The sequence below is a fragment of the Chenopodium quinoa genome, unplaced genomic scaffold (genome assembly GCF_001683475.1).
Source record: "Chenopodium quinoa cultivar QQ74 unplaced genomic scaffold, ASM168347v1, whole genome shotgun sequence".
NCBI lineage: Eukaryota > Viridiplantae > Streptophyta > Magnoliopsida > Caryophyllales > Amaranthaceae > Chenopodium > Chenopodium quinoa.
In genome coordinates this window covers 47019-74613 of record NW_018742607.1, presented here as the reverse complement: position 1 = coordinate 74613, position 27595 = coordinate 47019, and the positions used below count along the sequence as shown (strand labels likewise).

The following is a 27595-nucleotide window of genomic DNA, read 5'->3' as shown; positions in this document are numbered from 1 at the left end:
TTTTTTTTTGGTAGATTAGTTACTGTGTACATACTAGTCCAAGGTAAAGTTAACAACTAACAAGTCATAAAAGATTATCATCTAAAACTTTCATTTTCGCAAAGCATAGATTCGTTGAGGGATGCGTAAGATGCTCCAAAAATCCAACACCTACACCACGAATATTATAAAACCATTCTACTAGATTCGTAAAAATTCTCAGAAATTAAAACTTTTTCGAACAGAGTTTCTTCAAACTCAAAATAAAATTCCCCCAAATTCTCTCTCCATAATTTCATGTCCATCTTGCCCTCTCACACCCATCAAGGTTCAGCATCATCGTCTTCGTCTTCCTCTGCTCAAAACCCTAATTTCAATCATGGCTTCCCAATCTCCATTGATGAACCTCAATCTCAACACCAACAGAGCTCTATCTCTTCCCCGCAAACTCCACCTCTCGATTCGCTTCGGATCTCCGACCCTCAATCTGAAGCTTCCTTCCCCAATTCAATTTCAGGTGATTTTAGGGTTCTTACTTTCGAATTCGGATCAATTGAGCTAATTAGGTTGTTTGTATTACTTTTGAATTTGCTTCTTATTGCAATTTATTTTGGTGGTTGTGGTTTTAGGTTCAATGGCTGAAACTGCAGGAACTTCTAACGGATCTTCCAAAAAGGTACATTTCAAAGATGTTTTTTTCCTAGTTTTGTGTCATTTGGAATTGTTTTCTGAGGTCTATTTTGAATTAATTAATGGAAGCCGGAATTCCGTTGAATAGATATTGCTCGCAGTGGCAGTGTATTACCATAGTGGATTACAGAAAGCATTTGTTCACTTTCATTTATCAACTGTGTGGGATAAGCAAATAGGGTATACTAGAATAGATGAGGGATAATCATTATGGAGTGAAGGGAGAACTCATAGATTAAGGATGTTAAGAACTGATTTATTTTCATGTAACGTTCTCTGTATCTTTTCTGTAAAACATTTTTGCATGTTGTGGGGGTGGAGGGTGGTGTTTATTGTAAGTAGCTATATACTCTATTTTATTTTTGGAAATTGTATGATATGAAAGAGTATGCATGTGCTTTTAAGTAGGTTGGAGGTGGTAGAACAAAATTCTCTCTCAAATGTTGAGCAAGTTCTTTGCCAGTATGAGTTTATGTGCGTGTATATGGATGTCGTTTTATTTATTTATCTTTTGCACATTTTGATTATATACACCCCTTATCTTTTTAGGTGATTGGACATGGGAGTTCAAGTGGTAAGAAGACATCTAATCACAGTATCAACAGTAGAGTTCAATCTCACTCTGTTGCTCAAGGAGGTGTTGGGTCTCCTCCATCCAGTGGGGAAGTTTCTGGCTCTCCGCCAAATGGTAGAGCAAGTGGTTCTGCGCGGAGAAGGTATCAAACAGTAAGCGGTAATCACTTACTAAATTTTCAATATAATCCAATCTCTCGTGCTCAACCTAGGGGTCCTCCACTGAAAAAGCCTCAGAAGATTAAGCCTTACAACAAGGACCTTTTCCTCCAGGCTAACTACAAATTTGTTGTCTTGGATTCTGGAAGCTATACTATTGAATCTATGGATCCTGACAAAACATTACAGTGGGAGGATATAATATGTTTGAGATACTCAACTCCGCACCCTATTCAATGTCCAATTTGTTTGGATACTCCTCTCTGCCCACAGATCACGTCTTGTGGACATATATTCTGTTTTCCATGTATCTTGCAATACTTACTTATGGGTGAGGAAAATCATAAAGCAGAATGCTGGAGAAAATGCCCACTTTGTTTTATGATGATATCCTCAAGGGATTTGTATACTATCTTTGCGGAAAATGTTACGGGCCACAATGTTGGTGATGTGCTAGAATTTATGCTTTTAACTCGGAAGAAAGACTCATTTTCTCTTCATGAAAAGGTCAAGGAAGGAACGAGTAGCAAGTCTTGTGACTCCTTTTCAAAGTTCATACTTACTTTGGATGTGGATCTCTCTGTTAGAGAAGCAATATCAGCATTGGATAATTGGCTAGCACGAGCTGAATCAGGGCTTGTTGATGACATAGAGAAGCTTCCATATGTTTGTGCTGCTATGGAACACTTGAAACAAAGAAAAAAATACTGGACTGCTCGTCGAAATTTCGGAGGCAGCAAATCCTCTGAAACTATTGATTGTGAACCTGTTAGCAGTACTTATCCTAACTGCAAAGATGATGAGCTTGGACATGGAACTTCGTCTCCATCAATTCTTGATAACAAGGGGCCAAACAATGTAATGGCAGATGTTGTCCATGAAAGTGCTTGTTTAGTTCAGTCCTCTGAAAATGATGAATCACTTGAAGGACTTGATGTGTCCGTGTCCTCTTCATATGAAGAAAGCAAGACCTTGCTAACTCCAGTAGGTTCCCCGGGAGACACCAAGGAGAAGGAATCATACAATTTCTACCAGGTATGTGATCATTGTCTTATGCTCTTGCTAGTGTCGATATATGATATTCATACTACTATTAGCCCATGGCTGTGTCAAGCGTCAACTGTTATTGACTTTGCTTGGTCAAAGGCATTGTTCATGTTAATGAGTGTTCATGTACATCAATTATCTTTTAGAGCTGAATTAACATGGCGAATTGTAATATAGATTTAATACTTCTGTATGAGGGTTGCAATTGATGTCACATTTGGACAGTTGCTTCAATAGTTCTGAAGCTTAAATCTGGTTCTAATTCTTCCCAGATACCTATTCAATCTTAATGGGGTAAATGTACTTTTTTATATGTTTCAGGCCGTTGATGGTCAGCCTATTATCCTTCATCCACTAAACATGAAGTGTCTTTTGCACCATTATGGTAGCTATGATCTGCTTCCTGCAAGGTATGTACCATTCTGTTTTTTTTGTTGGCTGCAAAAAGAAAGACATACTGTTACCTCCAATACTTTTTGTTCATCCCAATATGGCCAATATTAACTATTAAAGAAAACTTTTATAATTATTCAAATATAAATGAAAAATCATAGGCATGTGGGGTTTTGTTTGATTTGTCTCAATGAGTACTTTAATATTAATATTTATATATGTTTTTTTCTAACATGTAATTAAAGATATTAACGATAAAAAAATGTGCTTTGTAAACGTGCCAAAAAAAAGGGGGAAAAACATTTAGGATCGAAAGGATTATTTTTAGGGCTTCCTGGTTAAGGACAGTTTAATAGAGGTTTTTGATCCCTATGAGATTGCTTTAAATTGTGTGAATTAGTTATATTCTATCAATCTTCTTCATATGATGGCAATTTATGTGCTATAACTAGTGCCTTCCGGCCAACAATTTTGCCTCTATGGACCGACTTTGCCAAAATAATTGACCGCTCAGGTTTGGTTCTAAAACGTAAATGGTTTTGTACTTCATTACAATACCAGCAAAGCTATGTTTCCAGTGGCCTCTGCCAGCTCCGCCACCTCCGCCGCCGCCGCCACTTCTCCAGCCACCTCCGCGCCACCCACCTTGGTCAGGTGGTTGCCATTCCTATTCCTCGTACGGCCTCTCCCCAACCGGCGTTGGAATTTGTTCCATCTCCGGTCGTGGGCTGTTCTCTCCTACCAACGGAATGGCCTGTGTGTTTAATTGAGGTTGAGCTAGCTTCGCCTTCTCAATTCTTCTGGCAGTTTAGTGATTTTGCCTCGATCTATTGCTTCTTGCGTGTCGACATTGGTTCGGAAACGGTGTATGCGACCTTCCAGTCGAACAATGGTGGCCGCCATCATTTCCTCTGTCTTCTTCCGTTCATCAGCCATGGCTGCCTTCACCGCCACTACCACCACTCGTGTAAGAGCATCCTCCTCTGGTGGTTGCAGCTTTCCCTCAATGGCTGTCAATTGGTTTTTCAGGCCGGCGAGGGATTCCTCCATGGCGTCCAGTCGTTGCGGCATGCTTGTCTCCATGACCGACCGTTCTGATACCAGTTGTTATGTATCAAATTCTGCTCAACAATAGTTTAGCTAATTTGAGATAATTAAGAAGGAAAGCTTGAAGGTTGATTGATTGATTAATCGGGTTACAAGCTAATGGGGGATAAATATAGATTTAGGGTATAACTCTAATAGTAACTTGAGGCTACAAGTCTCTCAAATGTTTACTCAATTTTCTGGATGATCCTTCCTTCTTGCTACTACTACATTCTTATACTAAGGCTTGCTAATGGTCAACGAAGACCTTAAGACAATTACATGTGATACTTAACTAAAATGGAAAAACCATACTTAAACATATAAGAACTTGGTTGCTTGCTTTCCTTCTCTTTCTTTTTATTAACTTTGTCATTTTGCAAAGTAATGAGTCCCTAGGCTGCCTACTGCTTATTTCCTCTTTTGCGCCTTGAGTAAACCTACCTGGGTTGACTCGGGTCATATACCCGGTCCATCGCATTGGATTTTATAGAATATAGGTGATTTGCTGGTTTAGTTAGGTAGTTCTCATATTTTTTTCAATTTGTCATTGCTTTAGTTCCCTCTTGGAAATTATTTAAAGTTTCTGTTGGATGTTGGGTGGCCCCGGGGGATGCTTTCACGTTATGCTTAAATGTCTAGAGACTTGGTACTAATGACCTATGTTTATGCTCTCTTTAAGTTCTCTTGATACTAATATCTATAGACTTGATACTAATGTAACAGCTATGTTTACCTTTCTATTAGGTTCACTCCTATACATGATATGGACCCTCTAACAACTATATATTATAACCACCACCAACAATGACTTGAGTCACCTTCCCTATTGCCTACTATTCTATATTTGTAACTTTAATTAAATCCTTTTTTTTTTATATATAGTTTTTTTTTTCTTTCATCCTTTCTATTATAATATTATTCTTATTTGATTCTCCGACTATGACTACAATATCTAGTATTCTCTTATCATCTAACATTTCTTTTTACTACCTCCGTTTCATATTGTTTGCAACAATTTGACATAAAGTAGAGAGTAAAAATGTCTAATTGTAGCAAATAATATGAAACGGAGGTAGTAATTTATTTTTTCCTTGTCTAAAATTAAATATAAAAAGTACCCTAGGATCAACAATCACGCAATTTTTCAGAAATCAATTAAGTTGCCTAAAATTAAATGCTGGTCAAAGTGTTGATCACAGTGTTTGTAAAGCCTCCTTTTAGACCACATACTTTGCAAACTGCTATTGTATTGTAATAGATCAACCTAAGGAAGGGTAGTATAGGTGTTCTACTAATATTAGCTCACTAGGTTAATAGTCCTTAGTATAAATAGAGAGGGAAGGAAAGGAAATGGGTAGGCAAAAATTGGATGAAACTTGTTGAGAGTTGTGACCTCAAGTCACTTGGAGAGTGGTAACCTAAAGTTACCAATTGGGAGAGAATCAAGCCTCTCGAAAGCTTGATAATCTATCTTACGAGTAGTTTGTTTAGTGTGTTAGTGTGTGTCATTTCATCTCATCAATTATAATATTTAACATTTAGCTTTTATTATTCCTTCTTTAATTTGCAATTTTCTGCCATTAGTTACTGTTTAATACCTAGCCATGTCGGTACATGACAAATGGTATCAGAGCAGTACGACCCTCGGCGACAGAGGTGCTGCCGCATGTCGATCGGTGAACGGAGAAGACGTTAATCTGTTTTCAGGGGCAGATTTCAAAGCAAAGATGGATGAAATCACACAAAAATTGTGTGAGGACATCACGAGGGAATTAAAGAAAGCAGTTATAGCTCCGATCCGGCGAGAGCTCGCTATGCTCCGTGAAGAGCTCAAGGAGGTGAAAAATCCACTCGCCGATATAAAGGGCGAATTGGCGACATCAATTGAGCAGGAAGGAGGCAAGATGGCGGCAGCAGTGGTGGAAGGAGATGGGATGGTGGCACATCCGGTGGAAGTGAACCTCAGGGAGAAACTTCCGACTGATTTGCTTCGGGAGAAAGAACAAGAACTTGCTGCTGTTGGCGGTGGTCCGTTGGGGAGTGAAGGTCGTGGTAGAAGATGTGCATGGGATTGTGAATCTGGTGATTTCAAAAGCAAACCCACCAAAGTTTTGTTTGAGAGAAGCGAAGATGACAAAGGCAGGTCTGAAATTGACTCTTCACTACCGATGGTCGCAAGAAAGGGGGGTGATTTCTCACGTGGATTTGCTGGTGGGGGTCACGGTGGAGTGGACGGCAGAGCTCGTGAAAGGTGGGCGGTTTTCTGGACCGTACAAAGGGCAGTGGTCGATGTGTTTGACGGTGGTGGGATAAAATATTTGTCTGAGAAAGGCGGAGCTGACGGTAGTGGATCTGGTGGTGGCCCAGGTTTCCTAGCCGGAAAAGGAAAACGTGGCTGTATGACCACCATTAGCGGTGGCCTAAAGAGGGACATAGACGGCGTTGTGGAAGGAGGGGCTGGTGCGTGTGAGTCAGGTGCGTGTGAGTCAGGTGGAGAAAAAGGTGGGGGTTTGGCCGGATGTGGAGCAGGTGGGAGGTCTCAAGAGGAGTGGTTAGACTGTTTACATGGTGGTTGCCTGGGAAATGCAGACATAGCAGCTTTTGGCAGGAGTTTGACTAAAGTCTTTGGCTTGGAGAGGAAGCCAATAGTGGAAGGTACTAGTAAGGGTGGAATTGTAAATATGAGATTTGATGATGTGGCAAAGGATGAACATCATGCTCAGATTGCTTACTGTGCATTGGAAATGAATCTATCATTTTTAGAAGGCAAGATTTTATTTGGGCCCATTGCAACATGGCCCAATTTCCGAATTCATAGCCTGATGCCCAGCAATCCTTATTTACATCCAACCTCCCTTGTTTAAAGCCCCTTGCCTTTTATTTCCTAAAATTAACATTGCCCAGCAGTTGTTATTTGACTTATTTCCACACTTCTTGCTACAATGCAGACACCACTCACTCAACCCAAAATTCAATTATCCCACTTGACAAGCTACATCAATTTTCAGTTTCTTATGCCATGTTAAGAGTACTAACCTTCAACAATGAACAACTCTCACAGCAGCTCAGTTTTGGCTCTTTCAAGAGTTGGAACAAGCATCAATGTTGCCGAGGCCGGAAATTCAGACATTCAGTGCAGACTACTATCCACCTTGAGGACAAGGTGGAAGTTTAGGGGGCCGGTATTGTAATAGATCAACCTAAGGAAGGGTAGTATAGGTATTCTACTAATATTAGCTCACTAGGTTAATAGTCCTTAGTATAAATAGAGAGGGAAGGAAAGGAAATGGGTAGGCAAAAATTGGATGAAACTTGTTGAGAGTTGTGACCTCAAGTCACTTGGAGAGTGGTAACCTAAAGTTACCGATTGGAAGAGAATCAAGCCTCTCGAAAGCTTGATAATCTATCTTACGAGTAGTTTGTTTAGTGTGTTAGTGTGTGTCATTTCATCACACCAATTATAATATTTCACATTTAGCTTTTATTATTCCTTCTTTAATTTGCAATTTTCTGCCATTAGTTACTGTTTCGGGGTTTTCTGATGTCCTGCGGGAGAGTTACAATTCCGAGACTGGAACCGGACGCCTGTACCTGCAAAACAAACGGATGCTCCAGATGATTGGAGATCCGCCTCCAACGGTCAAGTTAGTGCTTGATTAAGGAGTAATTAATGCGGAAATTAAAGTGATTGGGTCTCTCTAGGTGAGAGTGTTTAATGTGTGTAATCTGCGTAATCTCCCTTAATGAGGATTAAGGGAGGTATTTATAACCTCGGGAAACGTGCCAATCTAGGTTTAGGTTAACCTTGGGCTGATTGGGCTTCCCTCGGAAGTTGGGCCTAGGTGACCGGTTATCCCAGGTGTCATGGGAGGGACACGTGTCGTGTCGTAATTGGTCCATAGTGGACGGATCATTGCTTGACACGTGGCAGTCTCCTATTGGCCCATGTGACGGACACATGGCGGAACCTGATTGGTCCACTTGTCAGATGGTGATTGGTGGGGAAAAATCCCCTAATCATTTGCCCCTCACAGGTGGCACGTGACTGGTCACGTGTTACCGCACCACGGAAGCACACGACTCGACCTAGGTTAGTGATCAGCCGGTCACCGGGGACGGCTGAATCTAGGACTAGGAGTGCCGCCTGCCCTTTTCTGGACCCATCTTTGCCCTTTATACAAAGTCCGACTGTATCTGTGTCTATGCAGAGCATGATGGCCAGAACAAAAAAGACTGACAGGATCTCAAACTCAGACGGCTCTTCCCACAGGGTGCCGATTAGTGAAACATCTGACCAGGCGCCAGATGTGGAGGTGAAACAAAGCGGCTTGAAAGCCGGCAGTTCTGAGGGAGGAGTCAAAGTGACCCCTTCCCATTTTACAGTTGACAATTCTTCATTCTCTCCTGCTCCTTTTAAAGGAGAGGAGGCGGGCCCCTCCGGGAGAGGGGAGAAGTCGTCCCCTTCGGACTCGTCAGAGGACGATTCTGAGTCTAGCTCTTCTGGCCATGCTTCTCTGGACACAGAAGAGAAAAACAGTCGCTTGCAAGAGGCGAGGCTTTCTCACGAAGTTGAGAAGGGAGACGATTGGGCGGAGCCATCCGCCTCTCACCGAGAGCAAAATACCCCCCTACTACTGCACGGTACCTCAGGGCCGGATCACAGCCATGCAAGAGAAAGTGGAGAGCTTTATCGCAAACCACACAATGGGCCCCGGCTTTTTAGTGTTCGTGCCGGATCCAGAAGACACAGTCGTCTGGCCGGCTGGTACCAGTTATGATGGCGCCTGCTTTGGCTGCTACGAGGCGGCCATCAAGGCTGGGCTGCGCTTCCCACTACATCCGGCTGTTCAGCGGATCTTGGATGGGTATGAGTTGGGGTTATGGCAGTTAGCCCCAAACTCCTGGGTCAATGTACTCGGCTATGTGGCCGGGTGCGAACTGCACGGGGTGGAGCCGAGCTTCGAGGCTTTCGCCCACATGAACTACCTCAGCCGGACCCCTAAGGCAGGCGGTACCGGCTGGTATCAATTGACGAGCCACAGGGGCTACCTCATGACGAGAGGTAAAGCAAACAAATGGAAGGACTGGCGGAGCACCTTCCTTATCATTGAGAGTTCAGACACAGAGCTGAACAAGCGCTTCAACAGGTGGAACAGGAATCCGCCCCTTCTTGCAGGCGACCGCAGCATGCCGCCTGTTCCCCCCAAGGCTAAGAAAGAGATCCTAGATAAAGGACTCTTCAAAGTAGAGTCGAAGGTGAACTCTACTTCAGGGGTACGAGAGCAAGTACCCCTGCACTGCGTCCCGAGCTTCAAATGGCTCTACGACGAGTACTTTTTGGCCGCCTGTGGCCTCAGCAGTCGGTGCTCAAGAGGTAGCCGGCCTGTCGAATACTCTGTTGTTCCATGCATTTCTTGTTATGACTTTTATTAACTTTGCTATTTGTTTTTGCAGCGGACGCCATAAGCAAAATTACCGCCTCCAAGACTGCGGCGGCCATGTTGCGGGCCTCCATCATGCAACAGTCTTCAACCGACTCCCCCAACAAGGGGGCACCCTTGGTGGGCTTCGAACCTTTCACCCTCTTTTTGGAGTTGTGATTATGCATATACTGACTCTTTTCTTCTTTTTTAGACGGGCGCTCCAAGAGCTTCTTCTTCCCAACAGCCGGACCCCAAGTCCCGGAGGACGACTGTTGCGAGCTCTTCTGCCAGGAAACATGCGGCGGCTGAGAAACAGCCGGCCACTTCTTCTAAAACTCCAGCTGGGCCACCTAGAAGTATGAAATTATCCTTGTAAATTTTAGACTTGCTCCCTTCTTTACTAGGTCTAATCCGTTTGTTTATGCTTGATGCAGCCGACCCTCAGGAGCCTGACTTGGTCGAGGTGGCCAAGTCTATGATCAAGGCCGTTCCTCCAGCTGAAAGGGAGGCGGTCAGGGGTGTCGGCACCCTTGACCTAGACGGGATTGCAGGGGTCCTTGCTGAGGTATACTTAGCATACTTTGAGTATTTGAATTCCAGGACGCCTGTTTTCTTTTTGTTTGGAAACTGACGCCTGTTCCCCCTTTTTACTTAGGCCCTGCTCCGAGTGAACGACCTTCGCAAGCCGCTTGACCGGAAGAACAAAGAGGTAAAGGCTGCAAAAGCTATGGCCGCCTCTGAATGTGATAAGGCAATGTTTCAAATTGCCCAAAATGAAGTTCTGACCATTGATATTCTTTGTTATCAGGCGCAGGCTACCGCCGCTATCCGGGCTCAGTTAGAGGCGGCCCAGAAGAGGAATAGCGAGCCGGAGGCGACCATCAACAACCTCAAGGCCGAGCTGAGACCTCTTCGCCAAAAGATGTCCTCATACGAAACCTTGGAGAAATCCTTGGCGAGCGTAAAGGTACGCCCGGTGACCCAGGAGAAGAGTCTTACTCAGGAGCTCTCGGAAAAGGCCGAGCAAGAAAAGAAAGAGCTGGTCCGGGAGATGATGGAAGACTCTGCTCAAATCCAGCGCATGACTTGGGGCCGCCTCTTCCCCAATGCCGACTTTGCCTCAGGGGAAAAAACGTACCGCCAGTGTTCTGATAGATATAATCAAGAGATCCTGGCGGCTGCTGAGGAAGAGGCGTTGGAGGAGGCGTTGGAGGAGGAACAGCCGGTAGTGGCGCTTGTGCCGCTTGGGGGTAATGCATCAAAGGATGCAGCTGAAGCCGAGTCCAGCAAGAAGAGTGCTGACCAGGCGGCAGCTGCTAATATTGAAGATCTGCCCCCTTCTTAAGCTTTATGTCTTCTTTCCACGGCCTGCGTGCCGTTTGTTTGTATTTACCCGGCCAGGGGGCCGGGGCTCTGAATATTTTGCCGGTTTTTAATGACCGGCTTCTTTTTAATGAATTTTTTTGTTTTGCTTCAAATTTGTTTAAGTATTGAATATTCTGATATCCAATTGTACACTATACCGACTGTTTTACATGGCCGATAGTTGCAGATAGGTACGGATAGTTAGTCACGCCGCCTATGCCCCTGGACGACTGGTTGTCTGTTTCCAGACTAGACGATCAGTCGGCCATTTATCCAATCGGTATTCGAACCATTTTAAAGACTGGATCCCCTTTAGGCAGGCGGTCCTGTCATTTGTAAAATTAACCAAGTAGGAAAGTGGTTTGACCAAGTAAACATGGTTGTTACCTAGTCGCCAATTAACTGAGTAGTAGAGGTATCAAGCGGTTGGTACCGGTTGTTCCCCTTCATTCGCCAATGTTTGTTGGCTTTTAACTCATAGGTTGTTAACCTAGCAGGAGTAGTGGTTGAGAGCCCCTGTTTGCTAAAAACAGGCGGACGACTCATACCTTTTAGGCTCCATACAAAGTTTGAGAGAGTGACTATGAGTTAACTTTGGAGTTACTCAGTCGCCGTCACTCCTGCTTGAGTAGTAAAGGTACCAGGCGGCGGAGGCCGGCTGAACCTTTTGATTCGCCAATGTTTGTTGGCTATTAACTCAAGAGGTACCCCCTGCATTTATCCCAAGTAATACAGGCGGTCATCTGACTCAGATGTCAACTGCTACCACTGGTTTGGTTAGTGATAGAGTTATCCTTGTCTCAAAAACGGCTACGTGGTTGCCCTTGGGGACAGTCGTATAGGTGCCGTGTAATTAGTTTATAGAGCAATGTTCCACCCAAAAGGGAGCTGCTCTTTGCGACGAATTTCATCCGGAGGGATGCCGCCGGACGCCTGCTATGATGTTGGGACAGGTCGTATTAGTTTTGAAGATTGGATCAGTTGGCTTGGCGTTTGGTCTGATCATTCGGCCTGTGGCCTTGGTTAGTTCTTGGTGAACGTAGGTGCTAAGTAAAAGGAGGGTAGCCGCCTGTTTAGGCACAGGGTCGACAAGGCCCTGATCATTTTTAGTTAAGTATAAGGGGGGTGGCTGTGTGTTTGGAACCAGTCGGCCCTCTTCTATGGAGAGTAGCCGACTATATGTCCAGACGGCATGCCCCTATGGTGATAGAGTAAAATATTCAATGGAGAGTAGCCGACTGTAAAGGTACAGGCGGCATGCCCCTCTGAAGATAGAGTAAAATACTCAATGGAGAGTAGCCGACTGTAAAGTTACAGACGACATGCCCCTCTGATGATAGAGTAAAATACTCAATGGAGAGTAGCCGACTGTAAAGGTACAGACGGCATGCCCCTCTGATAGAGTAAAATACTCAATGGAGAGTAGCCGACTGTAAAGGTACAGACGGCATGCCCCTCTGAAGATAGAGTAAAATACTCAATGGAGAGTAGCCGACTATAAATGTATAGGCGGCATGCCCCTCTTAAGTAAGAATAAAAACTATGGAGAGTAGCCGACTGTTTGTTAGTAGGCGTGCCTCTCTTAGTACAAAATTGAATATTAAGTATGCAAACTTTTATTAAGTAGCCCTTGACTATTTACATCATTCAAAAGAAATATTTCTTAAGATTATCTACATTCCAAGTTCGAGGCAACGGTTGTCCGTCTGGTGTTCCCAGACGGTAGGTACCGTCCCTGACCTCTTCACAGATTCGGTAGGGTCCTTCCCAGTTGGGAGTTAGTTTGCCAGACTCATTAGCCCTACCAACTGCTTCCATTTTTCTAAGTACAAAGTCCCCCACTTTGAGTGGACGCCTGTGTACTTTTTTGTTGTATGATCTAGTCATTCTCAGGCGGTAAATTTCATGGCGCAAGACAGCATTGCCCCTCCTTTCAGGAAGTGAGTCTAATGCCAGGCGCATGGCTTCCCAGTTTGCCTCTTCGTCATATAGCATTACTCGAAGAGTCGGCTCGTAGTGTTCTATTGGAAGAACAGCTTTCGCACCATAAGTTAGGAGGAATGGAGTTTCTCCAGTCGCCCCTTTTTCAGTCGTCCTAATGGCCCAGAGAACATGTGGTAATTCATCCGCCCATAGGCCGCCTGCTCGTTCAATCTTTTTCTTGAGACCGTCTGAGATGATTTTATTAAAGGCTTCTACCTGGCCGTTTGCTTGTGGACGGCCGACAGATGCAAAGTAGTGTGCAATTCCTTGGTCACCCAACCAGCTTTTGAGAACAGGCGTCTCAAATTGGGGACCATTATCAAAAACCATAGACATGGGAACCCCGAACCGAGTGATGACATTTTTCCAAATGAATGAAATTACATCCTTCGTCTTGATTCCCTTTACAGCCTCTGCCTCTACCCATTTAGTGAAGTAGTCGACGACAACAAGTATGTACCTCCTTCCGCCTGTAGCAGGCGTTTATGGACCCAGAATATCCATGCCCCACTTAGCAAACGGTAGTGGGCTATGAATGGTAGTGAGGTCAGTAGCCGGACGGTGAATTAGTTTGCCAAACCTTTGGCACTTGTCACATTTTTTCACCATCTCCATTGCATATGCTTCTAAAGTAGGCCAAAAGTAGCCCTGCCGCCTTGCCCGTTGAGCAAGCGTCCTACCGCCTATATGGGAAGCACAGTAACCAGAGTGAAGATCGTCTAGAATCTCTCGTCCCTTTTCTGGAGTAACACACTTTAAGAAGGGTTGAAGGTACCCCCCTTTTGTGAAGTTCTCCCTTTATTATTTCAAAACTGGTTGCTCGTTTTTTCAGTGCTGTCGCCTGTTGATGATCATCCGGCAGGGTACCGTTTGTCAGATATGCCCTGATTGGATCCATCCAGGTTGAGCTTCGGTCTAACATTCCAATAGGTTCTTCCTCAATGCTTCTCCTCTCCATTACTTCCCAAAAAACAGTTCGAGGAGTATCACAGGAGGCGGATGATGCTAATTTTGAAAGTGCATCCGCCTGGTTGTTTTCTGATCTCGGCACTTGGGTCAGATGGAAATCCTCAAGGGAGCCGACTGCTTGTCGGACCGCCTGTAAATACTTGATCATGGCCGGATGGGTTGCTTCGTATTCGCCATTGTACTGACTCACTATCAATTGTGAATCGGAACAGGCGTCTATTTTTCTTGCCCCTGCCGCCTTGCACATGCGGATTCCGGCTAGTAAAGCTTCATATTCTGCCTCATTGTTTGAGGCCTGAAAACTGAAGCGGAGAGCATACTCGCCCCTGTCGCCCTCTGGCGACTGACATATGACGCCTGCTCCACAACCATTTGAAGTAGAGCTTCCATCCACATATACCTTTCAGACTTGGTCTGGAACTTGAGAGTCAGGAGGACGAGTCATCTCAACAATAAAGTCAGCAAAGGCTTGCCCCTTCACTGCTTTTCTAGGCTCGAAGGTAACTTCGAGGCTCTGTATTTCTATGGCCCATTTGATCATTCGACCTGACGACTCCATGATGGTCAGTGGCCGCTTGATAGGTTGGTCTGTATACACGACGACTGCATGTGCCAAAAAGTAGGGCTTCAATTTTTTAACAGCCATGAATAGTGCAAGACCAAATTTCTCCACTAAGGGATACCTCAACTCGGAATTTTTCAGTACATGACTGACAAAGTAGACCGGGAGCTGACAGCCGTCTCTTTCAGCAAGGAGAACAGCGCTTAACGCATGATCAGAGACGGCCTGATACATGTAGAGTACTTCTTTGGGCAAAGGGCTGACTAGCCTCGGTAAGGAATGCAAGTGAACTTTCAATTTCTGGAAGGCCGCCTCAGCATCCGGCCCCCATTCAAACCTTCCCTTTTTCTTAATTGCCTGGATAAAGTATAGGCATTTGTCGCCTGATCGGCTTAGAAATCTTCCCAAGGCCGCCAGACAACCTGTTAACTTCTGAACCTCTCGGATGGTACGAGGCGACTGCATGTCAATGACCGCATGCACCTTCTCAGGGTTCGCCTCTATTCCTCTCTGATTGATAAGGAATCCGAGAAATTTCCCAGACTCAACTCCAAATACACATTTCTTGGGATTGAGCATGACATGGTGCCGCCTGAGTGTGGCGAAAGTTTCTCGGAGGTCCGACAGATGATCTTTCTGAAGTTTAGACTTGACAATCATATCATCAATATATGCCTCCACATTTCTCCCAATTTGATCAAAGAACACAGTGTTTATCATTCGCTGGAAAGTGGCCGGGGCATTCTTAAGACCAAACGACATGACCGTGTAACAGTATAACCCCTGAGTGACGAAGGCCGTCTTCTCCTGATCTTTCTTCCATAAAGGAATTTGATGGAAACCAGAGTAGGCGTCCATAAAGCTCATCAAAGCATGGCCGGCTGTTGAGTCGACCAGGTTATCAATTTTAGGCAGAGGGTAACTGTCTTTGGGGCACGCCTTGTTTAAGTCTGTGTAGTCTACACACATTCGCCAGGTGCCATTCGGCTTTTTAACAAGCACCACATTTGCAACCCAATCTGGGAAGTAACATTGCCGAATGAACCCTGCATCAAGTAATTTTTTAACTTCGGCGGCTGCCGCCTGACTTCTTTCTTCGCCATGGTTCCGCTTCTTCTGCCTTACTGGCTTCTTTTTCGGATCCACAGCCAGTTTATGTACCGCCAGGTCAGCCTGACATTTCGTGGACTTCGAATGCAAAGATGTCCTTGTATTCTTTCAATAGGTTGTGAAAGTTGTCACCAAGGTTTCTCAGAGTAGTCGTCCCAACTTTGACTGTTCGGTCAGGTCGCGAGTCGTCTAAGATCAGGTCCGTATGCTCACCAGCCGGCTGAGGGCGGAATTCATCCGACCGCTCCTCTGCCAATGATTGCTATTTTCTGTCTTTTCTTGCGGCCCCCGTCTGGCTGCCTTTCTCTTCTTGCCGCCTGCTTCTTGATCAGGCGCACTCTCCTTGACATTGTCAAGGTCTGTTTTTCCACCACTTGACCCAGTGGCCATAACAGTGGGCTTGACATCCGAGAGATAGCACTCTCGGGCCATCTTCTGATCTCCCCTTAGGGACCCGACTGTTCCATTATCCCTCTCAAACTTGAGCAACATAAGAGATGGGATTATAACAGCCTTGGAATTATTCAGGGTTGGTCGTCCCAGAATCATGTTGTAGGGCGAGAGTTCTTCTACTACCAGGAACCGGACTACCATGTGTCGTCCTTCCCCTTTTTCGCCCAGGCGGATGGGTAAATCCACTCGTCCCACTGGGTGGACGACTCCTCCTCCAAACCCTACTAAAGGGTGGGATGCCGGATGTATGCAATCAGTCTGATATTTTAGTTTCGACAGACATTTGCTACTGATGAGATCTGAGGAGCTTCCGGTATCTATGAGGATTCGACCAACTCTCTGGTTGGCCACTTTACATTCAATAACGATAGGGTCGTCATGCGGCCCTCTTACCCCTCCTAGATCTTCTTCAGTGATGACAATCTCAGGAAATGAATATTTGGAGGGCCGTTCTTGGTGAACGGAATTTACATCTAACCGTCTGATATTGTCTTTGTTGCCCCTAATAATGGGGCCGCCTCCTGAGAAGCCGCCTGCAATGGTGTAGACGACTGCATCATCTGTATCGGAGCTGTCGGCCTGTTGATTCTTTTTGGTCGACTGCTTTTTTGAGGAAGTGTTCCCCGTAGATTTCTTGACATAAGTGTCAAGATCACCTTGCTCAGCCAGGCGGTCCAGATACCGCATGAGACTGATGCATTCATTGGTGTGATGACCAACATCTTCATGATAAGCACATAATTTTTCTTGGTTCCGGTTGTTTGCAGAACCCTTCATGGGGACCGGCTTCTCAATTGAGATTCGCCCCTTGATTTCCTTTAGGATAAATTGGCTATCCTTGTTAAACGCATACTTTGGGGAGTATGGTTTGAATTCTTTTTTCTTCTTCTGGGCCGGCTGTTTAGAGGAATCAGCCGCCCAAACCTCTTTTCTCTTCTCGTCTTTGTTTGACGACTGTTTCAGTCGTCCTTCTCTTTTGTCGGACCTTCTCCCGTCCGACTGTTTTACCGTACTACAAAGATCAGTCGCCTGTATATAGGCTTCCGCTTCAATCAAGGCCTCTTGAAGAGTCGCCACCCTCTTTCGGACCAAATCAAATTTGAAGGTCGACCCGTCTTTGAGACCTCTGAAAAAGTCAGTATAGGCTACTTCATCCGGTAACCCTTGAATCTGTATTCTCATCAGGTTAAACCGCCTGATGTAAGAACGAAGCCCCTCCTTCTCGCCCTGCTGAATTGTTCCTAAATCAAGGGTCGTCTTCTTCGCAGGGATGTTCATGGCGAAGTTGGAGGTGAATAAGTAAGCAAGCGTCTTGAAGTTATTTACACAACCAGTCGGCAGGTTGCCGAACCATTGTTGTGCGATTCCTTTGAGAGTCGCTGGGAAACACTTGCACCAAGTGGGATCATCCAACCCTCATCAGGTTGGTGAATGCCATCTGATGGTCTTCTGGGTTAGTTGTGCCGTCATAGGCGCCTACTAATACATTTTTCACTTTGGCCGGCTGAGCGGCTTCAGTAATTTCCTTAGAGAAGGCCGACGGCTGTTCACCAAGTCTAAGCAACCGTAGCTGCCAGTCCATAGGTTGGACATTTTTTGCTGCATATCCACCAAACGGAGGTGGCTGTAAAAAATACTGTTGTTGCGGTACAAACGGTAGGTTTGGTATCGCCTGGTCGCTATGAAAGCCGGACTGACGGGAGGTGCCGCCTGACTGACTCTCATGATATGACTGAGTATGCATCATCGAGGTATTTCGCAGACTGTCTTGGAAGTTTGAAGTAGAGGCCGACTCTGACAATCGGTCACTCTTCTTCTGCTCTAGCAGTAGCCGAGCGTCTGTGTATGATTTCCTCGACCCGTCCGCCTGAATATGACGAACAGGTTTCCTATTTCCTGGAGTAGGAAAACGGTATTTTGTGAAATCAAGGGCAGGTGGCTCCTGCTTCCTAGATTTAGGATGAGGAGTCGCCTCTCGCCCTTGAACTGGCTTCCTCTTCTGTGAAGTGGAGGGTTTCTTAGCCGACTGCTCCTTGTCCAGAGTTGGCGGCTTCTTGTTGATCAACTCTTGAATTTCTCCCTTAAAGTCCCTCATGAAGGTCATGAGTTCACTCCTTGTGATGGGAGCAGACCCATCAGTGCGGTGCGCCTGCTGGCTCGCTTCCTGTATGAAGATGTTCCCGTTCCCTCCTTTCGGTATGACGGGTACGTCGGGCCCTTAGGGTCCCGTCTGAAGCTGTGTGAGCTTCAACTTCAAATTCATTCTCAGTATTGTGGTCCGACTGAACTAGAGGGTCGTCTAGGGGACGCCTCTCTTCAGGAGTCGGTACAAACGTGGATGCCATCTCAGAAGTACTCTCCCCACAGACGGCGCCAGATGTTTCGGGGTTTTCTGATGTCCTGCGGGAGAGTTACAATTCCGAGACTGGAACCGGACGCCTGTACCTGCAAAACAAACGGATGCTCCGGATGATTGGAGATCCGCCTCCAACGGTCAAATTAGTGCTTGATTAAGGAGTAATTAATGCGGAAATTAAAGTGATTGGGTCTCTCTAGGTGAGAGTGTTTAATGTGTGTAATCTGCGTAATCTCCCTTAATGAGGATTAAGGGAGGTATTTATAACCTCGGGAAACGTGCCAATCTAGGTTTAGGTTAACCTTGGGCTGATTGGGCTTCCCTCGGAAGTTGGGCCTAGGTGACCGGTTATCCCAGGTGTCATGGGAGGGACACGTGTCGTGTCGTAATTGGTCCATAGTGGACGGATCATTGCTTGACACGTGGCAGTCTCCTATTGGCCCATGTGACGGACACATGGCGGAACCTGATTGGTCCACTTGTCAGATGGTGATTGGTGGGGAAAAATCCCCTAATCAGTTACTGTTTAATACCTAGCCATGTCGGTACATGACATGTATACAAGACTTAAATGATAGAGTATAAAACATATTCCTAATGGTTAAGCTAATGATGCTCTTGTATGAGGGGGCGTGATAGAGTATAAAACATATTCATGGGCCTCAACCAGTATCTTAAGCTTTTGGTTGAGATGGTCCTTTAACATTAAAAGCATGAGTTAGAAAGAATCAATATTTGCAGGAAGTTAGTAGAGGTGACAGGTGAGTGGAATACTAGGGGGACTCGTGTGTGAGTGTGTGGCATATCTGTTTTCTTTACCTTGGGATTCGGAAGAGTAATAGAGATTTTTTAAGCTACCATCTCCTATTTTATTTTGCAACTTTTCCTTTTCCTTTTCCTTTGAATTTTATTTCATACAGTGTTGCAATTAAAATGGGATGAAGGCAATATTTAATACAATTGATCTTGTATGGACCCAGTCTACAATAAATTATTGTAGACCCAAAATTTGACTCTTTCAAATAATATAATCACATTCTAGATGATATAATCACTTTTTTAGATGATATAATTCTCTTTTTGTGAGTCATATTTTGATCTCATATTAAACCATTTAATGAGATTATATAATTATCTTTAGGATGATAAAATTTTAAAATCATCTTTTAAATGATGTAATTTACTATTTGATACTTTTTATAATGATAAATTCACTTTTTGAGCGATACATTTACATAACAGTTTCAAGATGATATAATCACTTTTGTAATAATATAATCACATTTCGTATGATATAATCACATTCGTATGGTATACTAGAAGGTTGGGTCTACAATAAGTTATTGTAGACCGGGTCTATTCTAGTCTTTATATATTTAATATTGGCATCCTCTTCAGAGACCAATTTTTTAGTGACAAAATTCTTGGAATGGAACTTTGGAAGGATTATGATTGATATTATTTATATGTAAAAATAAAATTTGCAGCTCTGTTGATCAGCATTTAAGTTCACTTTGATATTGATTCATGGGAAGCATTTTCACTGTAAATTTGTCTTCTTGTCTTTGCAATCATTATTGTACTTTTTACCAGCTTTGCATTACCCCATATTCTGATTAAGCTGCATGAATTCTAGAGTGAGTGGGAAAATATTACAATTGGAGTCTGTGACTCAGTCTGAGGCCATGAGGAGGCGCTACCGCTACCTGAGCCATTTTCCTTTGACGACCACATTTCAGGTAATACTATAATGCTGTATTTGGGTTCTTTTAGTGGGTTTGGATCTTGTCCTAATTCTAAAAGTGTTAACAGCTATGTGAAGTTGACTTAAAAGACATCTTGCCTGCTGAAGCCTTGGCTCCTTTCAGAGATGATTTAAAGAAACGTGAAAGGCAGAGAAAGCAGCTTGCCAGAAAGGTATTGATAGCTGATTTAATTATCTTAAGTTTTTTTGCTTTCTGCTCTCTTATAAAGATATATCAACTGGCGAGTAACGTTGTGCCTGAACTTATGATGAATTGTGGTGCTTGGAATGTGTATTTTGTAAAGGAGTACTTTCCATTCTTATCTCATGACATTAGTTCTGGCTAAACCTGCTGTAGAAAAAAAGAGATGTCAAATCTTCCTTCTGTAAATTTAACAATCATTAATTTTTTTTTTAAAAAATTGACAAGAATAAATTTTGCTATATTCTCGGATTTGATCTTTCTATTGGTGATTGGCTTTTTTAACGCTCTGTTGGTGTCTTGGTGAGAATGGCAGCTGTTAATTATCTAGCTCTTTGATGTGGTTTCCATTCCTCATTCTCTATAGCTGTAAGCTATGTATGGTGTGTGGCGTAAATGATAGTTTGTGTGCTATGGGTTATTAAATCCTCTGTGAATTCTACTTGTTTTCCGTGATCAGACTGAATTACATAGATTGGACATTTTTAAATTTTCTCCTGTCGGCAATTTTGCACATGCAGGAACACGAGGATAAAATCAAAGCTGAAGCTGATACTTCATATTCCCTACCTGTTCATTACAATAATAATATGCAAGCTTATGATAGCTCATCTACTTTCTCCATGGATGACTTTGAAGGTAATAGTATGTTCTAGATTTTGTCATCCTCACACAAGTTTAATCTACTTAGAAATTTCTTTATTGTGTACTTTGAAACCAATTGGTATTTTTTGCTCAACACATGATTTCCAAAAAGTTGAAAAAAGAAGCTTTTAAGGTTAGCTGGTTGTGAAATTTAGCCTAATGAGTAATGATAACTTTGACATAATGTCTAAACTTTACATATCTTCCTGTCCAATTACCCTATTCTATTACTTATTTAGCATTTCACTTGCTCATAACAAAACAGCTACAAGTTATTAGCTAATACTACGGAACACTCTTTTATAAATAGCTACTGCGTAATACAAACATCTAGTCAAAACATCTTATGCAACTAACTAGTCAAATTAGCTAATGCAACCAGCTCGTAACAACCGAATATAACTTAGACTATTGGGAAACAACTTTTTTGTGATTTGCTTCCTTTTTTGTAGGTCTCCAATGTTCTGCTCTATGCAACAGTTTGCTGTTCTGAATATTTTGGTGGCCTGTTTATAAGATCCCGTCATATAGTTTCTAACTTTCTGTCTTGGTTAAAATCATCTAATCAAGTTAATAAGTTAATAATTCCTTAGTTATAAAGTACTGATGATTGCCAGTTCACTGATAGATTTGTTTTATGATTCAGCTCTTGGAAGTCCTGCCACAACAGTGGCGGCATCAAGCCCTTCAGTTCAAGGACGACAATTATTCTCAAATGTTACGAGGCTGGGTTTTGCAGCAGGGTGTGGTTCTCCTTCCTTGCATATTCAAGAAACTGCACCTGAAGCTGATGTTGGAAGAACTAGTTCTTCCACCGGGATTAATGGTACTCTATTCTTAGTAACTTGAGCCATTTACATATGCAATATTGGGAACCATCATGTTTGATCTGGATTATAAAGTAACTGCCACCATGCCCCATTACCTTAGTCTTGCTACTTAATATTGGAGAAAGCAGTATTAGCCGCTTTCTTGTGTATATAGATCATTGGATAATAAGCTTGTTATCTGGTAGATGATGGGGTGGTCATTTTTAGCTTCAAGCTGGGTGTATTGAGCAGTTTTTCTACCACTGCAATAATCGATATAAATATAACTTGTGATCTGATTTAAGGATTTGGTGCTTGTGTAGGGTCAACAAATCAAGGTGTCCAGACTGTACACTCGTTTGCAAATGTAATTTCTCGGGAGAGACCAGAGACACACAAGACCAATGAAACAGGGAAGAAGGGTAAGAAATCAAGTCGTGTACTCCTGTCTACTGCTGGTGGTCGCCGCTACTAGAAATCTGCCTTAAACCGTTCATAACCCCCTCTTCTGCCATCATATTCTGTATTATATGACGACTAAGTTCTAGTTTGTGGTGAGAGTTTAAGTTCAAGCAATAAAATATGGTTAGAATTTGTATACATATTTGTTGAGTTCTGTGAATGCAACAAAAGCTTGTCAATGGCTTATAAAATGTCATTACTAAGCCTAATTGACTATCAATGCTTGCTGATTTTTCCTACTGTATTTGTTAGCATCCTGTCTTCCTGAGACGTAGAAATCTGTTTGCTGTTCATAGAGATGATTATGGTTATATATAGGACGATTGTGTACTAAAGTTTCCAGACGGTAACTCTTGAGGAATTGAAGATATTTATTTATTCGTTTATTTAACTAGGTTAAAATTCTGTGCTGTGCACAAATAATTTTTTTACAATAATATTATAAAATAATACATAAAGTATATTAAAGATATTCAGTAATATTTTATTTGGGTAGATATGAAATATAATTGTCAAATTGGAAAGAAAATATCATAAGTTATAAATAGTTTACTTGAAGATTTTGCACACACACACAAAAAAAAAAAAAAAAAAAAAAAACAAACAATTGGTATACCCGTGATTTTGACTTTTTCCATCTATATACTCTTAAATTTTTGCCTTTCCATCGGTTCACTCATGGTTTGGTTTTTTTCTCAACTGTGATTAACACTGATAAAAACTATTTTACTAAGTTAAACTAATTAAGGAAAAGACTAATACCCCTTTTAAACATTTAATGTTTCAATTTGCGTGTCGAAAATTGTTTGGTGAAAGTTTTGGGAGTCATGGTAGTCCATAATGATCCAAATTAACCTCAAAATTAGAAAAAAAAAAATAACGCAAATGTCTCATATGGGTGTAAAAAATGTCTCGGTTTGCAGGGCATTACTTTTTTGTGATATTAATTGTTCGGTTAAGGTTTTAGGGGCCATTTTGACTTTTTTTGGGTCTAAATCGAAGTCGAAATTATCAAACAATTAGTGGAGTAGAGGAAAATAGTTTTTAGTTAGTGGTTCCATGCTATATTTAGTGAGGTGTCAAGCGTCTCAAGCTATTCCGGGATGAAGCTACAATGATAATTCCACTATCTATTGGTATGCAATCACAGAAATTTCAGTTGGAGGGATATCTAAATTTGAAGGCAATATTACAAAGGTCAGGCAGCTCCAATGCAAGTGAGCAACCCAAAATGCAGAGCTGAAATAACGATAGATCCAGGGCGTATGATATCCATTTATTCACATAACTAAAAGAGTAGTAGTAAGTAGGGGTGAACATGGTCTGGTTTGGTGCGGTTTTAGTATAAACCAAACCAAACCGCAAAGTACGGTTTTTTCCAAACCAAACCAAACCAAATCATATTAGTATTGAAACCAAACCAAACCAAACCGTAATAATGGGGTTTGGTGCGGTTTATGATGAGACGATATTTTTTCCTAAAAATTGTCAAATATTAATAAATTTATAATAAAGTTCAAATAATTAGCCCATAGGGATATACTACAAAATTTTAATAAAAATAACAACCAACTAATCAATGCTAAGTTCTAGCACAGTAACACATAATAAAAATAATACATAACAAATTAACGGTGGAAAAAAACATAATACATTTGTCCAAAAAAAATTTCATACTACATTATAGTTTTTAATAATTGGCAGCAACATGTGCCAAGTTGAAAACATCAGGGGCTTTCTTCTAATGATTTTTGAGTATTGATATTTGAGAATGAGTATAGAGTATAGAAGTATACTGACCGTATAGTCTTCTAATAATTTTTTATTTTTTTATAATATATAATAACTATTTTAATTTATTTAAAAATTATATAAATATTAAAATGCGGTTTACTGGTTTACGGTTTGGTTTGATTTATAATTTTTGAAAAACCAAACCAAACCGCAAACCGTATTTCCCAAAAAATCGAAACCAAACCTTAATTTTCCAAACCTTAAACCAAATCAAACCGCTAAAATGCGGTTTTGGTCTGGTTTGGTTACAGTCCAGACCAAACTGTGTACAGCCCTAGTAGTAAGAGTAGCAAAAGAAGGCCTTGTGCTCCGTCAGGACGTCAGGAAAACGAAGTTATTGCTGCAACATTGGATAATTTCTGCTAATCATGCAGCTAACTTCGAAAATAATTTGACATTGTACTCTATCATATGGGCTATGGCAGAATACTAAACAGCCGAAAGGAAACACATCAATTAACACATCAATTACAAATCTAAATCGGTAATCACGTCTTCCATCCAAGTGGCATCAAGATTAAACCAGTGACTGCCATAATCCATTCTAATTTCAAGTACAGTGTAATCATTACTCAAAAGATAATCTGACAGGAAAGGAGTTGATGGACTGATTATACATCATTCTAATATCAAGTACTTCGTATACTGTAACTGTAGACACCCATTTGTGTCTCCCCAAAACCAAACCTAGTGATGAATACCTTTCACGTCGAACCATAATCGAATGAGGTGAAAGTGTGAAAAGTCTAGTGTTGCGGTTAGTTTTTGTTAAAATTCTTTCTTTCTGTTTTCGAAAACCCACTCTATTTTATGAAAACGTCCATTCCAGTTTAGTTTGGTCCATGATAAGGGTTCAATAATGGTGTAATTGGATGGGGCTTGAAAAGACCTTTCCAACGATATATTATAAGCCCAATTCCGATGGATAATGAGGAAGTTATGGCCAAAATACTAAACTGGGCCCAAACCGGATTTTACCTACGACCCAATGATCACGAGGAGGGTTCAAAGGTTTAATCCTATTCCTAAACTAATTAGGATTGATTAGAATCTTCTATAAGTTTCTAAAATATCTTAATTATTCTTTTTTGAAAAGATAAGATTAAGGAATTTGATTTAAATATAAACTTTCCTTTTTTATAAAACTTTCCTTTTTTAAAGTCCTAATTCTATTCGGATTTAAACATGTTCAAAGACAGTCAGATATTATTTTCGTGCATCATATTTTTTATCCAAATTTTATATGGTTGAATATATCTTGAAATTATCTTTCCAATGATATATTATAATAATAATTCCGAGCTATAACGGAAAAGATATGAATAAGATATCAAACTCTATCCAAAGCTGACACCGTCTCACTATTTCGTTCATATCTTTTATTCTACAACATATTTTAATCTGATTCTAATTGGTTTAGAAAGTAGACTTCAAGATCTTTCCAACGACTTCTTATTCATCTTATTCCGTTTCTTGGATCAAAAGATATGATAAAAACAAAATCCGCAAAAACTGTTGTCTACGAGTTTTATTTCGATTCGAATTTGGATTCTTTTCTTAATTCTTCGACCCTCTTTTTTCCTATAAATAGAGGTCATATCTCCCCTTTTTCATTAACCATCTCTCATAAAGATTTTCTTGATTATTGTTTCTCTCTCTCTTTTCTAAACTAGCCTTTTCTCAAATACATAATTCCGCATTCATTAGATCTAGAAACACCTATCCATATTCGAAGTTGCCTTCGCCCTAGACGTGAAAGGTTTTAATTTATGAGGGTTTGGTCCCAAATCTCTATTTCAATTATTTAATTTAATTATTTTGATTATTATTTTCCTTGAAGTTACTAACGTGTGTATTTTGTTATTAGAAAGAGGTACGAGGCATCCAAGTAAGTACTTTAATTGTTTTTATTGATATTATGATGTAGAAATCATGCTTAGATTGTTATTTTGATTCCTAGTATCATGTCTAGGGTAACTTTAATATCAAGTATGATTAAAAGTACGATGCTTCCTATATTCTTCCTAATATTTATGATTGTTAGTATCATGTTAGGGCTAAAGATTTGATTTTTATTGTTTAGTGACATGCTAGGGTTTGTGATTAATCTTGTTAGTATCATGCCTAGGATCTTGCTGTGCTTTAACATGATTATGATGATTATGATTATGATCAGTAATATTATTATTAATGATGTTGATATTCATTATGTTGCTTGATATGCATATATTTTATTTGTTAATGCTTGATCACCTTTTATGCATGTTTAAAGGGAATTTGGTACTTGTAATCACGCTTGATAAGATAATTAATAATCTTGTTAGGTTAATTGTGATTATAATTTCAAGTGATCGCCAATAATAGTTTATTTGTGCATTAAATTCAACCAACATAGATTAAACAGGTTTAGGGTTAATCCTATTGATTGTATGTTAATCAGAAAGCGCACATGAATACGAGCAGAATAAAGTAGAGGCCTATTATTAGGGCAGGTTCGATCTCTTTTAGGTTGGATTTGTACCTTCATCCCCGAACCCTTATTTGGTTCATGACCTTATGGAGTTGGCGATCTCTTGGATCGTTAAGGGGTGTAACTTTCATCCTATGAACGGTTTATATGTTCCTTAAAAACTTGTTAGCGACTCTTTTGCTCTATCTTCTTCCCTTTTGGACGCCACCGTACTTTAGTGTATGATCACAGTGGGGTTCGAGCTAGTGGGATTTTTAAAGGCTTGAAATTATTCCCTACAGTTTTTGGCGACTCCAATGGGGAGGATTTCTATTTTAATTCCTGAATTTGTTTCGGCAATGATTTAGAATGAGTGGATGAGACTCGAAAAGTTCTAAGTATTTCATGTGCGTAATTTTGATTAACATTATTGTCATATGCATAAAAAGGTTCTCATTGGAAAGACCATCCGTAATGAGTAAAAAATATAGGATTTTACACGTAGGAAATTTGAGAAATGTCTTTCACAACTAGGACTGAAATAACACCGCGCGAAACTGGATGATTTTATTGAGCACAGAAAGCTGCTGAGGCATGTGGGAAGTAGCGTCAGGGGCCAGAGCTTGGCGCCAAACTTTTAGCCGTAGCGCCAGACGCCAGTATTGGCGCCAGGCGCTACAGTTAAAAGTTAGCGCCAGTCTCTGTTTGCTGGCGCCAATTTCCCCCAATACCGAGCCAGAAATATGCGTTCTAATTTCGACCGGTTTTTCGTATTGTTTGCTCGATCCTGCTTCCTGATTGAATTTTTTCTCACTTTTCTGAAACCCATATGTGTTCTACATATGGACATAACCCTCTGGGAATTCATGCTCTATCTACCCGATTGAACGCTCCTGGCAACAAAGGGTACATCTGAGAGGTTGAATTCACCAAACCATGGAAGTGAGTTTTTTCTAAAAACTCGCGGTATCCTATCCACACGTGTTAACCCTTCACGGTTAGGCTTCTACGCGGTGCATCTGGACAATTAACCATGGACCCTGTTTTACTAAACCATATCCCGAACTTTAGAGAACTAGAGCCATGGTTAGGTTGCGAACTCATTGCATCATGTTGTGCCTACTTGACTAATTGTGCATTATTTGTTGTGCATATATATCCTATGCTCCTCTTAACCGTTTGTCGATTCGTGTTGAGATTATAATTAATGACTTAAAGAACTTTGCCTAATTAATTACTTAATTAATTAATTTGTGTCAATAAAGTTTTTTCTTCTTATAATCGGAATTGACCTAGTACGACTTTAGGCATACCCCAGTTGACTAATAATACCGAAAAC

At 41.6% G+C, this 27595-nt stretch overlaps 1 protein-coding gene across 1 annotated transcript; it reads left to right on the top strand.

The window, feature by feature from the left end:
- The first annotated feature begins 130 nt into the window (after nt 1-130).
- On the top strand, nt 131-22404 carry LOC110721191 (RING finger protein 10-like). Its single transcript, XM_021900333.1, has 9 exons — nt 131-496; nt 609-655; nt 1219-2436; nt 2770-2858; nt 19788-19890; nt 19964-20068; nt 20619-20736; nt 21389-21568; nt 21875-22404. Exons 1-9 carry the CDS (start codon nt 277-279, stop codon nt 22024-22026), a joined length of 2232 nt encoding a protein of 743 aa, XP_021756025.1. The 5' UTR covers nt 131-276; the 3' UTR covers nt 22027-22404.
- The last annotated feature ends 5191 nt before the right edge of the window (nt 22405-27595 follow it).

Bases quoted from the DNA above. Each gene is read 5' to 3' on its own strand.
- LOC110721191 (XM_021900333.1), top strand. From the start codon at position 277: ATGTCCATCTTGCCCTCTCACACCCATCAAGGTTCAGCATCATCGTCT. The intron at 20,069-20,618 runs GTATTGATAGCT...TTGCACATGCAG, and splicing joins GAAAGCAGCTTGCCAGAAAG to GAACACGAGGATAAAATCAA. The intron at 21,569-21,874 runs GTACTCTATTCT...GTGCTTGTGTAG, and splicing joins TTCTTCCACCGGGATTAATG to GGTCAACAAATCAAGGTGTC.